The following is a 21,246-nucleotide window of genomic DNA, read 5'->3' as shown; positions in this document are numbered from 1 at the left end:
AGGAGAGGGGAGGTAAAAAGATTTAAGATGTCCTAGTACAGGTACCAACTCTCCATGATGAATTTAAGTACAACTAACTTACTAATAAAAATAAAAGTTAACAGAACAAAAATGACACACAGCCCTCTTTATGGTCAGCTAAAAACCAAAATCGCCTTGATGGGTACAGAGCTACTATTTCTGTCATTTTGAAGTTCCCCATGTAAATTGGCATGGTCTAAACCCACACTGTTAGCCCTGTTACAGCTTCACCCTGCTGTACAGGGATGATCTCCAGGGATTACGCTGCTCTCTACTCACCAACAGGAGGCTTAACAGGAGGAAGTCCTGGCTGTCGCAGAATCCAACTTCTGTGTTTCTGATACACTGCCTGTTCCAACAACCATGAGAGGAAGTGTGCAAAAACAAAGTGCTGTTAGTTTTAACACTTCACACGGGGCACAGGTAAGACACACATCTCCACACCTACAATGGTGTCTACTGAGGAATCCTAAGACTGCCTGGGAGAGTGAGGCAAGAGCATCAGAGGGCTGCCCAGAGTGGTTCTGTCACCACCCAAGGGGACACTGGCACCTAAAATAGCAATAGGGCCCCTTGGAAGTGCAAACCACCTCAGTGTGCACATACAGAGAGGACAACCACCTAACATAGCTACTCTGCAGCTCCTTAAGCCACACTTTGATATAGCAACTGGACTTTTCCTTGTACCCTACAGCTAGACCTCCAGGAATGAATGGGGTGAATCAGCAGCACGAAGGGGAGGAGGGAACCCCAGCTGCTCTGCAGGCACTGCTCTCAGGGTGGGTTGCAGGCAAAGAGGCACAGCCCAGAGGCCATGGCCAGTGCTTCTCAGAAGACTAAAGCTTGTCTCAGTTTCTACAAAAAAGGATGGAGAACACGGAGGCAGGGGTCCTTGTTTGACAAACACTGGGTGGCTAAACAGGCAGTACAGCCCTGTCACAAACTGGGTAAAGAGCTTGCAACATCTTCTGCAGATATTTACACTCCCAGTTGTACAGTGTTTTGTTTTCCTGCAAGTATACCAGGAATACTTCTTAGCAACATCTTGCCATAGCTCTAGAAAAGACAGATAGCTGGCCGCGTTGGTAAGACTGGGCAGTCATTGTAAACCTTCATTCTAAAGTCTAGGAGACATGCTGTAATTTATCTTATACTCTCCACCTCGCAAGTCATTTGTAACAGTCCACCTTCTTACCAATGTGGCATAGACATCTTCTATGTAATTTACCCTGACAACTTTTTCTATTCAATCCATTTAAATTTAGTGTTACACAGTTTGCCTGCACATGCCTGTAATCCTAGCACTCTGGGAGGTTGAGGCAGGAAAACTCCAAGTTCAAACCAGGCCTGGACAATTTAACAAGACCCTTTCTGGATAATAAAAGAAGGGGTGGTGTGTAGTACAGGTAGAAGGCTCCCTCCCCAGTACCACCCCAAACCCCAAAACAACAACCACAACCACAAAAATGCCACCAAAAAAACAAATCAACAACAAACAAACTCATTAATACTACCCTTTATTTTTGTTTTGTTTTGTTGAAACAAGGTCTCCCTGTGTAGTTCACACTGGCCCTACAATCCCTGTGAATTCGAGGCTGGTACTGAGCTCTCAGCAACCTTCCTGCCTTAGCTTCCCCAGTGCCGGGATTACAGGTGATCTCCACACCCAGCTATGTTAATATTGCTTGCAATGTTCAGAGAGAAAATGTGATTTTTATAGTGAAACAGAAATTGAAGGTACAGGGAAAACAACAGAGTACTCATTTAGACTATTTAGTAAGCCAATGGAAATTAAGCTCAAGGCCCGTCACAGCTTACTTACTTATCTATTTTATTTATGATACAAGGTCTTCCTATGAAGCTCAGTATAGCCTTAACCTGGATTTATGGTTCACATACATCTCAGATTCATGATTTTCCTGCCTGAGCCTCCCAAGTACTGGAATTACAGGCATGCACTTCCATGTCTTGCCAACATTTGTAAGACACCTTGAGGGAGAAAGTGTTAATTCTTAAGAACTTACTAGTTAAAAGACACACTGGAAAGTGTTCAGCTTTAAAAAGTTTATATAAATGTATTTTTCTCTGATTTTCATACAGGCAAGAAAGAGAAAAAAGGAAAACTACCTACACAGGGGGCTAACAACAGGAAACTTGTAAAAACCCCACTGGTACAGTTTATACAGCACAACCATGTACATCAGGGATGAGAAGGAATGAAGTCTCCACCTAACACTGAGATTGTCAGCAATGCACGAGGCTCAGGACTCCATCAGCTTCACCCACATGACACATTGAAGCATCAAAATCACATTACTATGATGCCCGTTACAGATATGGAAACTGAGGCACAGCACAGCTGCATGACTTGCTCAAGGTCATGTCCCTGCTACCACAAGAGCTGGATGTGGATGTGGGCTCTCTCAGGACCCGATCAGTGCCTTTTACTAGGTGGGCAGGACTGTCAGGGACTCAAGGTCTCCTCTCAGCCAACTGCACTCTTCAGTCAGCAGTTACATAAGGGCCATCCCGACTGCACTGGAAAGGTCAATGCCTTGCCATCTCTCACTGAGAAGGCAGCAGGGCTGCCCTAGCGGTCTCCACAAGGCTTCTGCCTTCTTCCCTGTCCCTCTTCAGGTGGCACAAGGTAAGTATATGGAAAGAGAACACTGGAGGGAAGGGAAAAGGAAAGACAGAGTTGGCAGAACCTGGAAGTTGTGAGCTAAAGTTTACTCTGCCATTTCTTCTAGTGTGGAGAGAAGTCCCAAGTGTCACACTGCAATTTTCCTGGCAAGCCAGTGCTGCCTGCCACACACTGCACCCCACAGGTGCATCAGTCTCAGCCCTGAGAGCACAGATGGGTGCTCCACTTTATTAGTTGGGCAAGGATGCTAAGGTTCAACCAGACAGATTTTTTAAAAATTCTATTATTGTTGTTAACCATTTTCCAACAAATGTTAGGGCTAATCCTGAACCATTGACACCTGGGCATGCAACCAAACTCAGATGCTTTGTAACACATACAATGGCCACTCTAGGTAATTATTAGCGCGCACATGCTCCCAGCCAGTGTTGCATTACATGGCCCACCACATACCATCCATCTGGATCTCATTGGGCTGCATAGAGCAGAAAGACTTGGAAGAAGAGACTCGGAAGTTTGCAGGGAGTGTCTCTGATGACCCAGTTGCCACGCCGTGAATGGCCTTTTCTCTAACCTTCTCTCTCCATGAAGGTGCTCTCCTAAAGTGTTTGTCATCCTCCTGGCAAATGAAAACACAGAACAGGCACACTCTAATAAAGATAACTGTCCTTCAGAAGGACTCCTAAGCCCCTGACTGTTTTGCTTTACTTAGCCTTTCCTGGTGACCTTCCAATGTGCTGTGTCGGGGTCGCTCCCGGCCGGCAGGAAAGACACACGACAAAGTCTGGCGGTGTGCAACCTTGCCTTTATTTGTCTCCGCGTGGGCCCCACGAGGCCTCCGCTCTGTCACCAGCCCTTTCTCGCCGGTGGACTTTCTCTATCTCTCTCTGTGCTTCCTCTGTGCTTCTCTCTTGTGGCGGGAGAGGCATTTACTTTTATAGGGTAACAGTGGCCAATCAGTTCAAAGCGCGCGATGCGGGCTGATTGGCTAACATCAGTTGTTGCTAGGCAGACTATCTTACAGAGCGGGTTGTTTAAGTCGCCAGCGCAATCAGGGGGCAGGAAGCAGGCGCCAACTTGGCTCACTCGATGGGAGGGGCAATCTAGCTCAGGCTCCGCTCCCACCCACAGGCCCTATGTCCGCCAAGTAAGGCGACCGGTGTCGGCCGCGGCTCCCAACATCTCCCCCTATTTTATTTACTTTGAATGAATGTATGCATCGCAGCCCGCCCTGGATCGAGTGCAGAGGCTTATGCCCTGTGTTGAGGCCCACCGTAGGCCCTTGGCTTGGACCCTGGTCGGCCGCCCCCGGGTCCGCCAAGGCCTTGAGACCCTCGTCCTTTTTCCAGGGCCAGGAGTGAACCTGGATGCACATAGGCATGCACTCATGCCCCTCCGTGTGATCCCCTCGGAGAGGCATCTAGATCTGGGCAGATTCTAGTAATCCAGCGGCTTTCGTGCAGTATGGGGTAGGGCCTGGCTTAGGTCGAGTCGTGCTGGGGAGGCACGCTCTTACCCGTCATTGACTCACCTACCCTGCTGTGTGGTGTCATTAGGGAAGGAATGCGGAAGACCCGCCACACCTAGACCCGGTCGTAGGCCAGTCGAGCGAGCCACGCGTAAGCCTGGGGATCATTGTGCCCATCACGGGCTGCTGCCAGGGCCGCATGGGCAACCAAGCGTACTTGACGCCGGGCCGCCGCAAGGCGCCCATTAATAAATGATGTAACCCATCGGAGCAAGCATGGTCCTATAAGCAGGAGCAAGAACAAGGAGCATAGAGGGCCTAACAAGGGTAGCACATAGGGGAGCAAGCCGTTCCAGGCCCCCAAAAAGGGATTGTCCTGCAGTTCTTTTAGGGCTCATCTTGTTGTTGGGTCTGCGGTTGGCCTCTGGTGGAACAGGCCTGATCTTCAGTCGAGGGACTTGTCGCGTCAACCTCTCTGGGACCCACAGTGGTTTTCGTCCCGGTTCCTGCGGAAAAACACAAACCGCGCCTCGGTTCCAGCTAACCACCGGATCCGGGCCCATCCATTGTCATGCCATAGATAACCGTGCCTTTGGAGGCAGGCCTTGGCTTACTCCCCCTTTTTGTTTTTTATTTTTTATTTTTTATTTTTTTTATTTTTGGTCTTTTTCGTTTTTTTTTTTTTTTTTTTTTTTTTATCGGTACCAGGGATCGAACTCGCGATTGCCTGCTTACAAGGCAGGCGCTTATGCCACTGAGCTAAATCCCCAGCCCCCGTTTCCTCGACCGGCGTTTTTCTCAGCCTGCTCGGCAGAGTAGCCGCCCATGAAAATACCGTCCGCCCCGCGGCGCAACGTCATAGGACAGCGGTCCTGACAGAGTGGAACGGGGCGTCACTTCCTGTGCCGGCTGAGAGAAGGGAGGGTTCCCTGTAGCGGCCTCTCGGCGGGGAGCCGCTTCTGGAGAAGAGCTCCAGGGCGGAGCAGATGGCTCTCTATCTCCTCCCCGCCAGAGGGCGCTCGGGGGTCCTTTTTCCTCTCTCTGCTTTTTTCGAGCGGCGCACGCACACAATTCGCGGCGCAACTCGGCATAGGAGTCAAGGCACGCATGTATCATTTCCCACAGGGGGCGAATAGCCAGCGAAATATCGCCTCCCAATTCCGCCGAGGCGAGGTCCCCGCCTAACTTCTCCCATGACGGCAGGTTTGAATGCTCTGTGGGTAAAAACCAGGGAGCCACCCTATCTACCTCTGCTATGAATAGTTCTAGTGTTTTTTGACCTACCCTGAGGTCTCTAGCTTTTAAAAGCTTTCTAAGGGCCTTTACCAAGGGCCGCGCCTCCGCGCTCGGTAAATTACCCATCTTTAACCTCTAAAGGCTGTAACTCACCGCGTGTGACTTAAAGAACCCGTCACCTACGCGTGAGCCTGAGGGGAGTCTAAAAGCCCTGTAGGTGCGCGCCACCCAGAGCCCAGGCTTATCCCCAACTCACCTGTCCGGCAGCACCACGCTGGAGCGTTGCACACCACCGCCGTGTCTCGGGGTTGATCAGTCCCCGTACGGGCCACCAAATGTCGGGGTCGCTCCCGGACGGCAGGAAAGACACACGACAAAGTCTGGCGGTGTGCAACCTTGCCTTTATTTGTCTCCGCGTGGGCCCCGCGAGGCCTCCGCTCTGTCACCAGCCCTTTCTCGCCGGTGGACTTTCTCTATCTCTCTCTGTGCTTCCTCTGTGCTTCTCTCTTGTGGCGGGAGAGGCATTTACTTTTATAGGGTAACAGTGGCCAATCAGTTCAAAGCGCGCGATGCGGGCTGATTGGCTAACATCAGTTGTTGCTAGGCAGACTATCTTACAGAGCGGGTTGTTTAAGTCGCCAGCGCAATCAGGGGGCAGGAAGCAGGCGCCAACTTGGCTCACTCGATGGGAGGGGCAATCTAGCTCAGGCTCCGCTCCCACCCACAGGCCCTATGTCCGCCAAGTAAGGCGACCGGTGTCGGCCGTGGCTCCCAACAGTGCTGCACACACTGGAACTTCAGTGTGAGAGGAAACATGATTACATTCCTGCTGGGCCCCAACTGGAGAAACGAGGGCAGTCCTGGGCACCAGGGATGTGATTTTCTCACCCATCAGAATATTTTATTTCTTACTGTGGACAAGCTCTTGCCTGCTATATAATGTACTTTTATTTATTTTCAAAATATTCTGGCTACAAATAATCCAACAAATGCTTTGCTTCCAGATTCAGCTTCCATCTTCTTTGTGAAAATCAAGTACTCTTGGAGCTCACTGAAGACAATCATAATGTATGGCAACAGGTTAGTTATGATTTAGCATGAGGGGAAATTTAATATACTTTTGAAAGAAACCTTCCAAACAGAAGAACTGGGGCAGGACAGTCAGCTGTCACCAAAACACAACTTAAGACTTTGATCGCAGGCTGCAATCTGTTTGACAATATAGAAATAATTTTTGAAGGTTGCCAAAAATTAAGTAGTGGACCAAGAGCAAGGATCAGTAGTAGAGCACTCAACTGGCATATGTGAAGCCCTGAGGTTGATTCCTAGCAGTGAGAGGAGAAAAAAGCTGAAAACTTACGACATCAAAACGTCTGACAGTCCCAAGGACCAAAAGGTCGGCAAATTCTTTGTCCAAGACATTTCGAGCCTGAAGTAACAAAACAACAACTAAATATATCTGAAGGATGTTACACATTACAATTTTTTAAAACAAAGACTTCAAAGACTCACATGCTTGCAACACAAACTGGAAAGAAAAGATAGTGAAAAATCAAGCATTTGCTTATTTTGAACTACCATATTATAGATTAGTTATGGAAAGTGATTACTAGTTGTCTAGAGTTAAATTTTCTCTCCATTCAAATGAAAAATAAGTATTCTAGAACCACAGAAAAACCGAACACTGTGGCTAAGCAGACAGAGGCACAGACTCCGTTGTCACCTTTCTGTTCTCTGTCGGGATCTGTAACAACAGGGCCAATGTGTTGTAATCGAAGGCTTCATCTAAGGCCAGCTGTGCGCCATGAACCCCACTCTCTATGAGGTTGTTTGCATATTCTTTAAGGCCAATGGATATGACCCAGCGAATCACTCGATCATTGCTCCAAACAAGCACATCTGTGAAAGAACAAAACAACTGTAAATGTGGCTTCAGAAAACCTCTTCATCATACATGTCCTGCAATGCAGGGGAAAGATTCCTAGCATGGATCTTGATCCCTCAGCTCCTGAAAATGGACTCCACACTCACAAATACTGACAGACACACACCTAGACACAGCTGTTTTGGTTCTGCCTCATTCTAATAAAAACTTTCCCTTTAGAAGCCTCCCCTAGTGCACTCAGGTGTCACAGTAAGATTGTGGATAGGATATATTCAGGGAACAATACAACATGATTGGCTGAGGATGTAGCTTGGTGGCAGATCACTTGCCTAGTATGTACAAGGCCTGGGGTTCAATCCTAAGACTGCAAAAACATCAGGCTGAGGGTCAGAGTCAGACCTAGCACGTATAAGCATGTTTCCTACACAGACCCCAGAGTCTCCTGAAATGCTTCTCCATCATGAAAGGGGCAGATACCATGACAGTTCAGATACCTTGCTGAGTTCAACACAAACTCTTTGCTTCTGACCTTCTGACCTTCGTTTTCTTTTACTTTTTCTTGTTGTTGTACTGGGAATCAAACTCAGAGCCTTGTGCTTACCAGGTAGGTGCTAAGCCACTGAGCCATACCCCAGCCCCTGTGCTTCTGAAGCTTTGGTCATATCAACATCTTAATATATTACAAAGAAAGAATTTTAAAGACATTCCAGCATACTAGATTTTGGCAATCGTATATCATACAAAGATAATTATTAAATGTATTCTATTACAGACCAAACAATTGCCACTCTGTAAAAATATATCTGACCACCAATCTTTTCAAAGACTGCTTTTGCCAACTGACAAAATATGGAGAGGGGATATAGAAAACAAATTAAATGGATTAATACATTTCATGTCTGATTTTTTTTCTCAACTTTGTTTTGGTACCAGGGATCAAACTCATGACCTTGCACTTGCCAGGCAGCCGCTCTGTTGTTGAGCTATATCCCCGGCCATGACTTTCTTTTCTAAATAGACCTCAACGTATTCTTTGTTTTAAAAGAATTAAAACCCAGGCCTTGCACAGACTAGGCAAGTGTCCTACCACAGGGCTACATCCCTGGCCAATAGATAATCCTTTATTTTATTTAGAAAAAGACATCAGAATGAGGATGAAAATAACAGAACCACGATGCAGCCTGAATGAATCAACTATGGAAGACTTGACACAGTGCTTGATCATTATTCAGTAAGTCTCATTTCTTCTCATCACTGCAATGCTATTAGTAACTACCGAGAATTCTGAGAGACTCTCGTGAGCATGACATTCAGTGTTGTCTTCAGAGAAAATGCCTGTCCCTGTCATACTGAGGGGGCTGCCATGCCCTCTCCTACCTCCTGGCCTGTTTCTGACATGTCTTTCCTTTGCCCACAGGACACTCTGTGGTTTCTGTAAGGACTGCAATCCCAGTTAGTATGGGTGCTGTGACAGGAGGGTCACAGGTGTAATCCCAGACCAGGGTACTTAGTGAAATTCTGTCTCAAAATAAATAAATAAATTACAAAATTATGGGTGCTAGGCTATTGGTTGCCTTGACCTCTCCCTCCCTCTGGGAGCAGAACTGTGTGCCCTGCATGCTGCCACAGGCCTTAGAAAAAGCTCCCAAAGCTGTAGTTTTAACCTCTATCCAGTAAGCAAAAGGCAGTGGCTTGTTTGCCTTGCTCTGATCTAATAGCATAAGGCAGCATCTCTGAGAGAGCGTATACAGTGTACAACAACAAAAGGAAAACTACATGAAAGAATGCCAGCACCAAGAGGGTAGCCTACAGACTGAGATAAGCACACACTGTCTCAGGGCACCCCTTTTCATCCCTCCTCTTGTTATCATGCCAAGCCAGTTGTTTCCACTTAAAAGTCTTCCCTGATTTATTTTTTTGTGGTACTAGAGACAGAAGCCAGAGCCCTGAGCATGCTAGGCAAGTCTTTTTTCACTGAACTACATTCTTAGCACCCCTAATTTTCAAATCTAGCTTTAGTGTTCTGAGACAGGGTCTCACTAAATTGCCAGGTCGGCCCTGAATTTGTGATCTTCCTGCCTTAGTATTCTTAGTAGCTGGAACTGTAATTTGTGTAATTCCCAGATAAATGTATGATTATTTTGTGCTTTTTTTTTTCAGTCCTAGGGATCAAACCCAGGGCAATGCAAGTGGTAAGCAAGTGCCTTATCACTAAGCCCTTGATTTCTTTTTGAGGTACTCAGGAATAAACACAGGGATTTGCACTGAGCTGCACCTCTAGCCCTGTTATACTTTTCATTTTGAGAGAAGGTTTCACGGAGTCCAAGCTGCCTGGGCTAGGCTTGTGACTCTGCTGCTATATCCTCCCAGAGTGCTAGGATTGCAGGTATGTGCCAGCTCAGCTGGCTGCTATACTTTTTCAAACAGGCAATCACCCAGGCTGCCTGGGAGGCAGCAGGCATGTGCTGCATCCATCCGGCATAATGTACTTGCCTTTAACTACATCCTGACTTTCTTCTCTTCTTCTTTCCAGTTCTTTCCGATCATAATTTAACCTTTTTAGGCACATAAGCCCACACTGGAAGCTGTTCCTATTTACAAAATAAGGGGTTATTTAACGGTGGCAATGTGAAGTCTCTTTTTTTTTTTTTTTTTTTTTTGTCTTTTTTCTTTTTATCGGTACTGGGGATCGAACTCACAACTGCCTGCTTGCAAGGCAGGTGCTTATGCCACTGAGCTAAATCCCCAGCCCCTATGTGAAGTCTCTTGATCCGTTAGGAAGAACCACTTGCACTGCCTCACCTGTGAAAACTGTCAACCATTTTCAGCCGCCCCCGCAGGTCTTTCTTGGTCAGGTGGTCCAGCATCCGAGCATCCACAAGGCACTCCATGAAATAGCTTCGGTACTGAGGTAGGCCCAGGCTGGGCAGCCACTCATTGCCAATCCACTCGTGGTCCATGTCCCCATATGCAAGTGTCTGATTTCAACAAATGAGTGACATCAGTTCAGATTTTTAATCTAGACAACATTCTTAAAGGCTAAATGAATGACAACATTGCTTTTCATAATTTCTAAATATTTGGTCTCCCATTCCTACCTTTTCAAATTCCTAAAGTTTTATCCAACAGAAATCATATTGGCAAAATTTTATGACTCATTTAGGACAATTTACCAAGCTATAGAAAAATCATACCTGTCTATAAATTCCTTTTCTGAATTAGTTTTCAATATAATAATATAGGAATAAAGAATGATCATGACTCATGAACAAGTTTGAAGAATCAATTCAAATCATTCAAATGAGCTCTAGCTGGTTTTGATTTTATTTTTAATACTTTGTCTTCCTAAATGACAAGTGTATTTGAAAATCAGGAAAAGTAAATTTAAAATGATAAACGAACAACTAATGAGACTAAGAACAAAAACAGAAAAATACAATTAAATTTAGAAGACTTCAACACTCCTCTCTTAACAACTGGTTCAATGTGCCAATCAAAAAACCAAAAAGGACTAAGAAAAGGAAAACAATGAGGAAGGCTACGGACAAAAACAATACTGTCAATCAATCTGACCCAGATATAACTTACACTTTTTCCTTTCTTTTTTTTGGGGGGGGTACTGGGAATTGAACTCAGGACCTCATGCTTGCAAGGCAGGTGCTGCACCACTGAGCTAAATCCCCAGCCCCTCCCCACAACCTTTAAAGACAGAGATTCCCATTATATTACCAGGATTGAGTGCAGTGGCTATGCACAAGCACTCCCTATGCAAAGAGATATTGATGCCACTCTTAGTATGATGTCCATCTTAGTTTAATGCCCAATTGTCACAGGACATTATAACAGCCAACTTCTGGGCTCAGTCTCTTGAGTTTTGGCAACTACAGGGGTGCATCATCACATCTGGCTTCAGGACGTACTTTTTTGTGGTGTGGTATGGTGGTGCATGCCTGTAAACTCAGCACTCAGGAGGCTGAGACAAAAGTATTTCGAGTTTGGGACTAGTCTGCACTACACCAAAAATAAGGAATCATGGTAAGTAGGTTTACTGACTCAGGAATAGGTTGGTTCACCAACTGAGGAGGAAAAAAAAAATCAATGAAATTTGCCCAATTACGAGATCAGCAAAGAAAGCCATGTCTCATAATACCTTATGTGGCACAAGATCCATCATTCAGTTATGAAACTCAGCATTCTAGGACGAAAGACCCACCGCCTCAATCTATTAAGGGTCATCTACCAAAAGCCTGCAGCTAAAAACCTCACAATGAGGGACCAAATGTCTCCCTGAACGGAAAGAAGCACAAGGGGTGTCCACTGTCACCGTTTATGTTTGGCTGTGCTGGAGACCTGGCCACTGTAATGGCAGGAAAAACATAAAAATGGCATGAGTTGAGAAAGACATAAACCTCTCTTTATTAGTAAATGACACAATTATCATTGTTGAAAAAGTCTATGAAATAGCTATTAGGATTTATACATGAATTTAGCAAAGCTGCTGAATATACAATGAATACACAAAAATTAACATTTCTAAATATACAAAATGAACTGGAAATTGAGATTTTAGAAGTATCTTATATAATGGCACTAAACTGCATAAAATCCTTAGCAACCAATTCAACAGAATATGTCCAAGGTCTGTACAATGAAAAATAGACATGATATACAACCACTTCACAGAGAATGGTTCGTTATGCTCTCCAGCTAAGGAAGATTAAATTACATTCACAGGAATCCTAAGGTACATTGAGAAATCCTTTAAAATAAAAACTATCCATTCCCATCCATCCTCTCCTGGCTTGAACTCAGGGTTTCATACCTGCTAGGCAAGCACTCTAACCTGAGCTACATCCCCAACCCCTTACAACAGGGTCTCACTAGGCCCAGGCTGGTCTCTAAGTTGATATCTTCCAGCCTCAGCCTCCTGAGTTATGGGATTACAGTCATAAACCACCATGCATGGCCTCCATGTTTGGTTTAGAACAATGGATTCCACTCTAGTATTTTATTTGTTCCAGTCAAGATACAAGGGATGGCTCAGCTAAGAGGAATGTTCCAATTCTAACAGAAAAGATTTCATAACTTTCTTTAAATGATGAGTGACAAATATACCACTATGGTAACCATTAAGATATCTAACAATGTTACCATGATGCAGTCCTTTGAGTCATACTTTCATGGGCCTGGGATTCACAGCCTGAATATTTGATGTTTTCTGGCCTGCTGACTATGCTCTCTTCTAATGAGTAGAAGAAATCTTCCAAATAAAAAGCTGTGTGGAAGCAAACCCTCCATATCTCTATTTACTACTTTTGCAGTTGCTGATAATGCAGATTCTGACAGCTCAGACTCAGTTTGAGGGAGAGCCTCCTCCTCTCCCTGGCTGCCACCACAGCCTTCTGAAGAAGTGTGCAAAGGGACCTCATGCTCCAAGCATGGACAAGTCACGCTCAGTCTCAAGGTCAGTAAAATGTGAGCTCCATGAGAGTGGGACTGCCGCTGTCCTGCTCACTAATGGCTCCTGGCAGCTAGCACAGCCTTCTCACACAGCCAGTCATATCTTACATCTGATATGCGAACAGTTCTGACCACACTTGAGTGTTCCTTCCAAAGCTCAGTCAGGAGTGAGGCCACCCAGTGCCAGCACGGGCAAAGCACAATGCTTTGTGCTAGCATAGCTCTGTCCTAGCAGCTCTGTCTGGGAAAGGATGGTGGCAAAGTGCACCAAGCTTCTGCAGAACATTGCATGTGGGGTAAATCTGGAATCTTCTGCATGGGCCCCTTTTATATGGTCACTGCAAAAAGCAAATGTTAAGCTTATTCAACTACACTTTATGTCTCTGATGCTATTTCATATTGAAGTGGTGACCATATTCTACTTTGTCTTTTGGAATATATTGAAACTTACGTAATTATGAAATGCACTGCTTAATTCACTGATGGTCATTGTTGGTCCTGTAGAGAGACCTCTAACTAGGTGAATTTAAGTGATTCTAGAGGCAGGGAGTATCTAAACCCAGGGAGGGAAACCCAGTTAGTAGCTATTCTCTTTCTTCTTAGTTTTTGTTTCTAAACTTTTTGTAATTTTGAGACAGGATTTTACTATGTAGTTTAGGCTGACCTTGAACTCACTATGTAGCCTATGCTGGTCTCAAATTTGCAACAAACATGCTTGATCAACCTCCCAAGTCCTGGGATGACCCATATGTGTCACCAAGTTCCACCTCTCTTTTTTTCAAATGAACAAACAAAACAAACAACCAAGTGCTATAACTGAATAACCTTTAGAAATGCAAACAGAAGCAACTGTTTCAAGCATCATCTTGGAATCAGCAAATTCTAATCTTAACTCATTTATACTTGCTTTCAGACATATGCTAACTCTTCTGAGCCCCCGAATACCGTGCCCCTGGGAAAAGCTGAAGAACTACAAGTCCCCTGGTACTGCACTGTGCCCACCAAAGACCCAAGAGGGCAGAGGGATGCTGGGAATTTAACCAAGTCATCTGACTCAGACACTGTAAAACATGGGGCAGAGCTTTCTGTGTAGTGAAGAGTTAGGCAGCTGAAATTCAATCTCTGTGAAGTGATAAGCCTTAATTTCTGAGAACTCCATTACTAAGATCTTTAACTCAACACAGTAGGGCAGTACTTAGTCAAATAACAATATAAAGACATAGAGGGAAAGGCCCCATGCCAACTTTCAGGTTTAGAAGTGTATTTCATGATTTTTTTCAGCAGTACATTTTAGAACAAAACTAACCCAGCAACGAACTACATGTACATAAACTCAGGAGTTGCCTAAACCAGGGGACTTTGTATAAAAGATTCTATTCATAAATAAAACAACCTTCGTTCAAAGTAATTTCCATGATCCCATATGGGAAATGTTCAAAATTATCCATGAGATGTAATCTTTAATCCTGTGATTTATTTGATTACATTCTTCAAGTCATTAATGATACTATGAATAAATTAAGGTGTGAAAAACACCTACTAAAGCAGGTCACACAAGTTTACATCCTCAATTGCTTTTTGTTGCTACAGAGTGAAGAAATATTATAGAAAGACTCCAACCTTATCCAGCTTCCCTCCTCATCTTCCTGATGTTAGGTTGTTAGGAATGTAAAAGAACATAACTATTAGTATTAGTGAACTTTAGTAGTGTAAGCAAATTAATTCTGCAGGGAACATGCACCTTGACTGAGTGAAAAACATTCAAAATATCAATGCCTCATGCAAAAACTCATGAAAATCCAAGAATTTCAATTTTCCATGCAAGGAGCAGACTTTTTCCATGCCAACTAACCTCATACAGTAGACTGTTGGCGTTAGACAACCACAACGCAGTGCTCAATGGAGGTCTCTCCAAAAGGAGAAGCAAATTACATCTTCTCTAAATCTATAAACTAAATTCTTGTAAAAATCTAAAAAATGCAAATACGACTATACGCTATGAGCTAATAACCTAAAAAGAACACATTATATTTGAAACAAATGCAAATTAACTTTTGTTTTCAACAAAAGACAAAGGGCCCTTTGGTCTGGAGTAGGAAACCCACTTTGGAACATGAGCTGCAGGGCTGACTGACCATCTGAGATGTGGCTGCGAGTGTTTCCATCTCTTCATGTGTTAACCAGACATTTCCTGTGGTCTAAGGTGACCCCAGTGCACCAGCCACATCCAGGGCAAGGGAAGCGTGACAGAAAGGAGAAGGACGCACATATGAGCCACAGGCACAGTAAGGAGCCACGAGGCAAAGGTCACTCTTTGCACATTTTCATTTCAGGCACCCACAGAGAAAGCCAGAGATCATTAACACAGGCTCATCCTCTTTTAAACAATAACAGTGTGGTCGGAATATAAGGAGAACAGCACACAATTTCCAGATCACATGCTTAAAAGTATGGATGAGAACATACTTTATATTTCTGAAAAGTTACTTTCCCCAGTAACTGATGATTCAATAGACAGTATTTTCAATAGTCTCACCATGTTGGAGGTATAGCTCATGATAGGGTTTTTGCCTGGCTCTCCCAAAGCACTAGGTTTAAGCCTCAGTACAGCAAAACAAAAGAATAAAACAAAACACACAGAAAGCAGTCTCACCCCAACACAGGCTAACAACAGGATGCTCTGGCCTTGGCTTCCTGTGGCTGCTTTCAGCAGATGATCCAAAGCCAGAGGAAGCCCAGGAGGCCAGGGCACAAGATAGTGAGCACAGGAGAGCCAAACAATGCAAACACCAAAAACAAAGCACTTGTCACCATCTGAGTCAAACCTGAGACTGATGGCCACTCTGCTAGCCCACTGTAAGCTCCCCAAGAACAGCAATTTCTGTGTTTGTAACTGGTGATATGGAGAGTCTTTCTGATGTGAGGTCTAGTCCTTGCCAATAGTTCAACTGAATCACAGAAGCTCCCTTTTGAAAGAGGGTTCTTAAAAGCTTTGAAAAAGCCATGCAGCATCTTCATTTCTACAAAGCCCACATTAATGTGGAAATAGCTGCAGAACAGACTGATACTGGTTACAAAACATTCCACCAAGGGAAAGTGTTCTTTGGCCATACGTTAAAAAAAAAAAAAAGGCTTATTGTTCATTTTCATAATTCTCTAACAACAAAATCTTCACACTTTTTTGTGTATAAAGTTACTGTAGGCAGACCTTGCTCTGCTGCTCAGAAGGATGTCTACACAGCAATAAGAGTTTGTTGAACATCTAAATGAAAAAAACCCTGAACTTTGCAACTTAAGAGCTGGCCTGCTCTTCCCTTCTAATAACCACCAATGTTTCATCAGAAGAGTCACCAGGAAGCTCTTTGAGGGCTCTTCACTACTCCCCAAGTGGACAGCATCTTTGTGAGCACAGGCATGGTTGGACAGACACATGCAGCTCCCAAGACCCAGAGCACCTGCTGGTGCCGTGACACACAACCACAGTGCATCTAGGAAACTCAGCATTTTTCCTCCTTTAGTTCTTGTAGGGAAAAAAAGACATCCACAAAGAAGAGAAGCTTAGAACTGTCCAGGAACCAGTGGATTTCTGGGAGGTGACCACCCCTTGTTAGCATGTCAACTGTATGTCAGTGGCACCTCTGGACTGCCACAAATTACAGTTACTCTGTAAGTCCCGCCTATATGTGCAGTGATGCAGATGCACTCACACGCACAAGACTGAAGGAAAGAAGCCACACACAACAAAGTAAGGGCAGCCCAACCTAGTTTATAGCCAAGGGGCCGTAGCCAGGTGCTTATTTATGCCCGGGGATTGTATGCAAGGGTTTATACATTCCTGGGCTTATCTGTATATTTTGCTACCTGTATACTTGAAGAAAAACAATATTTTCCGCATATAATTTGCTTAGCAAGTACCTTTATATACCGTACAAGTACTAATTATTGTTTGAACTATGAAATAGAAATCAAAGTTCAAGGATGAAATGCTACTTAAAATGTTAACTTTTCCTTCCTCAAGAGGTCCTTACACTTACTCAGTTTTGATAAATTCATACGTACATTTGTGACAATCAATTTTCTACCTTTCAAAAAGCCTTCTTTCTTAAAGAAGGCCTTTCTAACCAAGTTTTATTCATTTATTTAATTATTTATTTTTTGGTCTTTTCTGAAACGGGATCTCATTACTCGGTTCAAGCTGCTCACACTGTAACCCACTGGCCTAGAACTCACAGTGATCCTCCCACCTCAGCCTTCTGAGTGCTGGAACTACAGGCATGTGCCACCACGCCTGGCTTTAACCACACTTTTACACAAGCAGTTCACACATTTTCTTTGGATCACTCAACCCCTCCAAGTTAGGGGTTGTACTATGCTTTCCTGAAATTTTAAGTTGAAACCACCCTGTATGATTAGGAAGCAGCACGGAAACATTAGCAGGCTACTGCTTTTGTGGGCTCTGCCTTCCTCCTCCACAGAGGGCACACAGAGCCTCTGTGAACATACCTTTTTCAATGTGGGTGGAGCCGAAGGGCTGGTGAGCCACAGGGTTTCCTGGATGGCCAGCCGCAGCTTCAGTCTGTGCAGAGGGTGGCTGATGCCAATCTCTTGCTGGATCTGTCTGTCTGACAGAGCTGACATGATGGCCCCACTTTTCACATTTGCTCTGCAGGCAGCCACATAGCAAGCAGGCATCCCAACCCAGAGCTAGAAAGAAGAATGAAAAGACCAGAACATCAGGTAGAGACAGGAGATGCACGACAAGCTTGTGTCATGTAGCATAGGTCTCTGTAGTAAAGGGATGTACCTCCAGCCATTCAACCACGGTTGGCCCGTCCCACTGTGAAAATGGTAAGCCTTGCCTCTGGGCTTCCTCCAGCAACTCAGGCCTGTGAAAAAGAAGACATTCAAATTAAAGAAGCACTGTTACACATCCAACAAGTTAATGGAACAGTCTCTGAGCATTTTCAAAAGTATAACACATATTCTCAGTTCCTTTTATCTTCTACAGTTTTAATGTTATTAACATCATCCTTGTAATGACAGTCACACACATACTATGGAGAATGCCTGAGTAAATAAAAAATGCTACAGAGTTCTCTTGATTCCCAGTCAAATCACCATTACTTCAGAGAATTGAAGAATTACTACCAACTTATAAAACTCAAGCAGAATTTTCATATCCAAGGTAGTAAGACAATTAGGGGAAAACATGAAACCCTACTTCAACAATGAAGAAACAGTATCTAGGAAGAGGAAACCACACCTCAGTTGAGACATCAGTGCCTAATTTTGTGAGAGACTTTAAAAAACAGTGTTTTTGGGGGGTGGTTGTGGTTTGGGGAATGTTGAGACAAAGTCTTGCTATGTATGTAGTCCAGGTTGGCCTCAAACTCTGTGTAACCAGTCTCCCCCAGTGCTTGGATTATAGATGTGTTTCATACTCCCAGCTGTAATGCAGACTTTTAACCACAAAAAGATTATCGTCTAATACAGCAAACAAGTAACAGAGGACAGTTTCTATTGTACACTGCTCTTTAAGTAAACGGGTACTTGCTAAGTCACTGGGTCATTCTGTGGTTTTAACCCATTGATCTCTTCTTTAGCCAGCCATTCAACACCTCCTTCAATGCCGAATGTATCACCAGCACAGAAACTCATGCAATACCAAGGCAGTACTGCAGGGAAGTGGGTAGGTGAGTCTTGCATGCACTCCGTAATGTGATTTGAGGTTTCATATATGCTTTATTTCTAAAGACTCAAGTCACACTTTTACTATACTAACATCTCTAAAAGTGATTTGTGTAACACAGTTATGTGAAACAGTAACAGTGTAAGCATGGTAAGTCTGACATTAGAACACAAAGGACAAGTGTGTTTCAGATACACAAAAACCCTAGTCAGTCTCAGTCAATCAGTCTCTCTTCCCCTTTTCTTTCTTTTGGAAACTTATGTTCCTAAGTAAAATGTTTCATATACAATTTCAACTAAGAGTTCCTTAAGTTACCGCTAAGCTTACAGGAACAATCACCAGGGAGTAACTGTACCAGAGAAGGCAGCAAATGTGTTATCTCAGATGAAACAAGAAAAAAACAAAAAGAAGAAGAAGAAGAACAACAACAACAACAATTTTCTAGTTGAAACAAGCAAAGCTATTCACAGAGAAACAGATCAGCAGAAGTGTGCTCCTAAGTACAAGAAGTAGTAGGCTACTGTCATGGTTTATGTCTGTGGCCCCCAGGCCTCACGCATTTTCATTGTGCATTTGTGATGGTTCATTGTCTAGTGCTTGGATTCATGGTGTCAGTGTTACACCCACATAAGAGTGGAGCCAGGATATGATGTAATGGTAGGAAGAAAGTGTATCTTGCTCTTTGCCTGTTCCTACTTGCTGTTTGCAGCCACCCTGAACTGTGACCCAGCCATGCCCACCTGCCTTGGAGCCAACTGAGTGTGGACTGAAACCTCCAAAAACTGTAAGAAATAACCTTTTCCTTTCCAAACTTGGGCTTCAGGTATTTTGTCTCAGCAATGAGTAAAAAGTAACTAAGACAGAATTTGGTACCGAAGAATGGGGTTGTTTGCTGTGACTATACCTTACCATGTTTTTCAAGAAATGGCTTTGGAAATGGCTTGTGGGCAGAGTTTGGAAAGGTTTGGATGTGTTGCCTGGATGCATAGAGCTAGAGCAGCTTAGGCAGTTCTGTAGAGGAGATAGTGGTCACAGCTCAGGAGACCAGAAGGCTGATAGGAAGCCTGATGGTAAAGACCAGGCCTGGGAGATTTCTGCTGGGAAGAAGGACTGCAGTGGTTGTTGGACTCCCCATGATGTGAGTTATGGGTTGGCAGAAAGTTGTCTACATTTTGCTCATGTCCAGAGACTTTGCCTGAGACTGAAACAAAGGGCAATGGACTGATTAATCTTGAAAAAGAAATTAAAAAGCAATCAAATGTTGAGTCTGTGGCATGGCTACTGTAGAGGGCTTTTAGCCAGCTTTATGTTGCAAATCAAGAGGAAAGAGCCCAGCGGGATAATTTGCAATACTGTGAGTTTGGCCAGAAAGAATATTTCAGGAAGGCTGTGGATTGTAAAGACAGTGGAGGTTCTGATGGCTGAGGGAAAACAGAGAAATAAGAAAGATGGGCCGGGGGCATCCCAGGAAGCAGGTCCCCACCCTGTGCAGCCTCACTGCAAAGGTAAAAGAATTTTTTCAGAGGAGAAAGCTGCAGAGCACCAGGTTCCAGAATGGCGACAGAGACCACATGAGTTTCCAGAATGGTGACAGGCCACATGAGGCTCCAGAATGGTGGCAACATAGAGAAGCTTTTCCTCACAATCAGTTAAACAGAGCCCTGTGATCCAGGCAACTGACCCCTACAGCCAAGAGAGAGAAAAGCCTGAGTACTGCTCTAGCTAGCAGCAAACCTTGGCAACATCCACATGGTGCTGATCTTAGGTGCTAGGAAAATGCACAAATTCTGAGGGTAAGATGGCTTCTACCTCTATTGCAAAGGGCCTGGGAGGCCAAGCTGTGTGCCCCTGAGAGGGCAATTTGTGAAGACATAAAGGTGAAGCCAAAGGTGCAGTGGAGACCCCAAAAGTTTGGAAAAGCCAGAAACATGGACGATCCAAGGAAAGCTCCAAAAAGCAAGCAGAGAGGATTTAAGAGAAAAGCTGCAGGAGGTGAAATCCCTGGAAGTGCCTTGGGGGTGGAATCACACAAGCCTTTTGGAGCTTGTAACCATATTGCTTCAGATGCAGAGCAAGGAACTCCAGGACTTAATGTTCATCCTGCTGGATGTTGGATTTGCTTTGTTTCCAATGCTTTATATTCCCCTGTTTGTAACTTTTGGAATAGTAATGTTTATTTTGTGCCTTTGCATTTGAGAAATGTTTAAACTTGTTTCATTTGTACAGGGGTTACAGTTAAGAGTTTGCCATAGATCATGGAGGAGACATGGGACTTGGACTGTTCAGCAATGCTGAAACTTAAGACTTTGGAAACTCTTGGTGGTGGACTAAATGTCTTTTGTATAAAGGATGTACAAGAGTCCTGGGGGCCAGGGGAGGAATGTCATGGTTTATGTCTGTGGGCCCCCAGGCTTCATGTATTTGTATTGTGCATTTGTGATGGTTCATTGTTAGTGCTTGGATTGATGGTGTCAGTGCTATACCCACAGAGGGGTGGAGCCAGGATGTAATGTAATGGCAGGGAGAAGGTGTGTCTTGCTCTTTGCCTGTTCCTGCTTGCTGTTTGCAGCCACCATGAACTGTGGCCCAGCCATGCCCTGGAGCCAACTGAGTGTGTGAAACCTCCAAAAACTGTAAGAAATAAACCTTTCCTTTCCCAACTTGGCCTTTAGGTATTTTGTCTCAGCAATGAGTAAAAAGTAACTAAGACAGCTACCAAACCTGGCTACAGAGCTGCTATGACTCATTTAAGGAAACAAGAAACACACACACACACACACACACACACACACACACACACACACAGAGAGAGAGAAAGAGAGAGTGTGTGACAAACATACAGA

General features: G+C 44.3%; 1 protein-coding gene across 1 annotated transcript in view; it reads right to left on the bottom strand.

Moving 5' to 3' along the window:
* The window catches only part of LOC134471468 (liprin-alpha-4-like), a 65,162-nt gene that overhangs the window by 2,443 nt on the left and 41,473 nt on the right, over positions 1 to 21,246 (bottom strand). The window contains exons 11-20 of the mRNA XM_063230356.1: positions 17,519 to 17,600; positions 17,218 to 17,418; positions 14,850 to 14,912; positions 14,338 to 14,360; positions 10,057 to 10,236; positions 9,748 to 9,845; positions 7,093 to 7,268; positions 6,730 to 6,798; positions 3,119 to 3,284; positions 301 to 370 (exon numbers count right to left, since the gene is read on the bottom strand). Coding sequence (XP_063086426.1) covers positions 312 to 370; positions 3,119 to 3,284; positions 6,730 to 6,798; positions 7,093 to 7,268; positions 9,748 to 9,845; positions 10,057 to 10,236; positions 14,338 to 14,360; positions 14,850 to 14,912; positions 17,218 to 17,418; positions 17,519 to 17,600 — 1,117 coding nt within the window. The 3' untranslated portion in view covers positions 301 to 311. The remainder of the gene's footprint in view (positions 1 to 300; positions 371 to 3,118; positions 3,285 to 6,729; positions 6,799 to 7,092; positions 7,269 to 9,747; positions 9,846 to 10,056; positions 10,237 to 14,337; positions 14,361 to 14,849; positions 14,913 to 17,217; positions 17,419 to 17,518; positions 17,601 to 21,246) is intronic.

Source organism: Cavia porcellus, unplaced genomic scaffold, assembly GCF_034190915.1.
Source record: "Cavia porcellus strain 051 isolate PalLab524CR breed Dunkin Hartley unplaced genomic scaffold, mCavPor4.1 scaffold_18, whole genome shotgun sequence".
Classification (NCBI taxonomy): Eukaryota; Metazoa; Chordata; class Mammalia; order Rodentia; family Caviidae; genus Cavia; species Cavia porcellus.
Note: the sequence above shows the minus strand (reverse complement) of the source record. Positions and strands in the feature narration are given on the sequence as shown.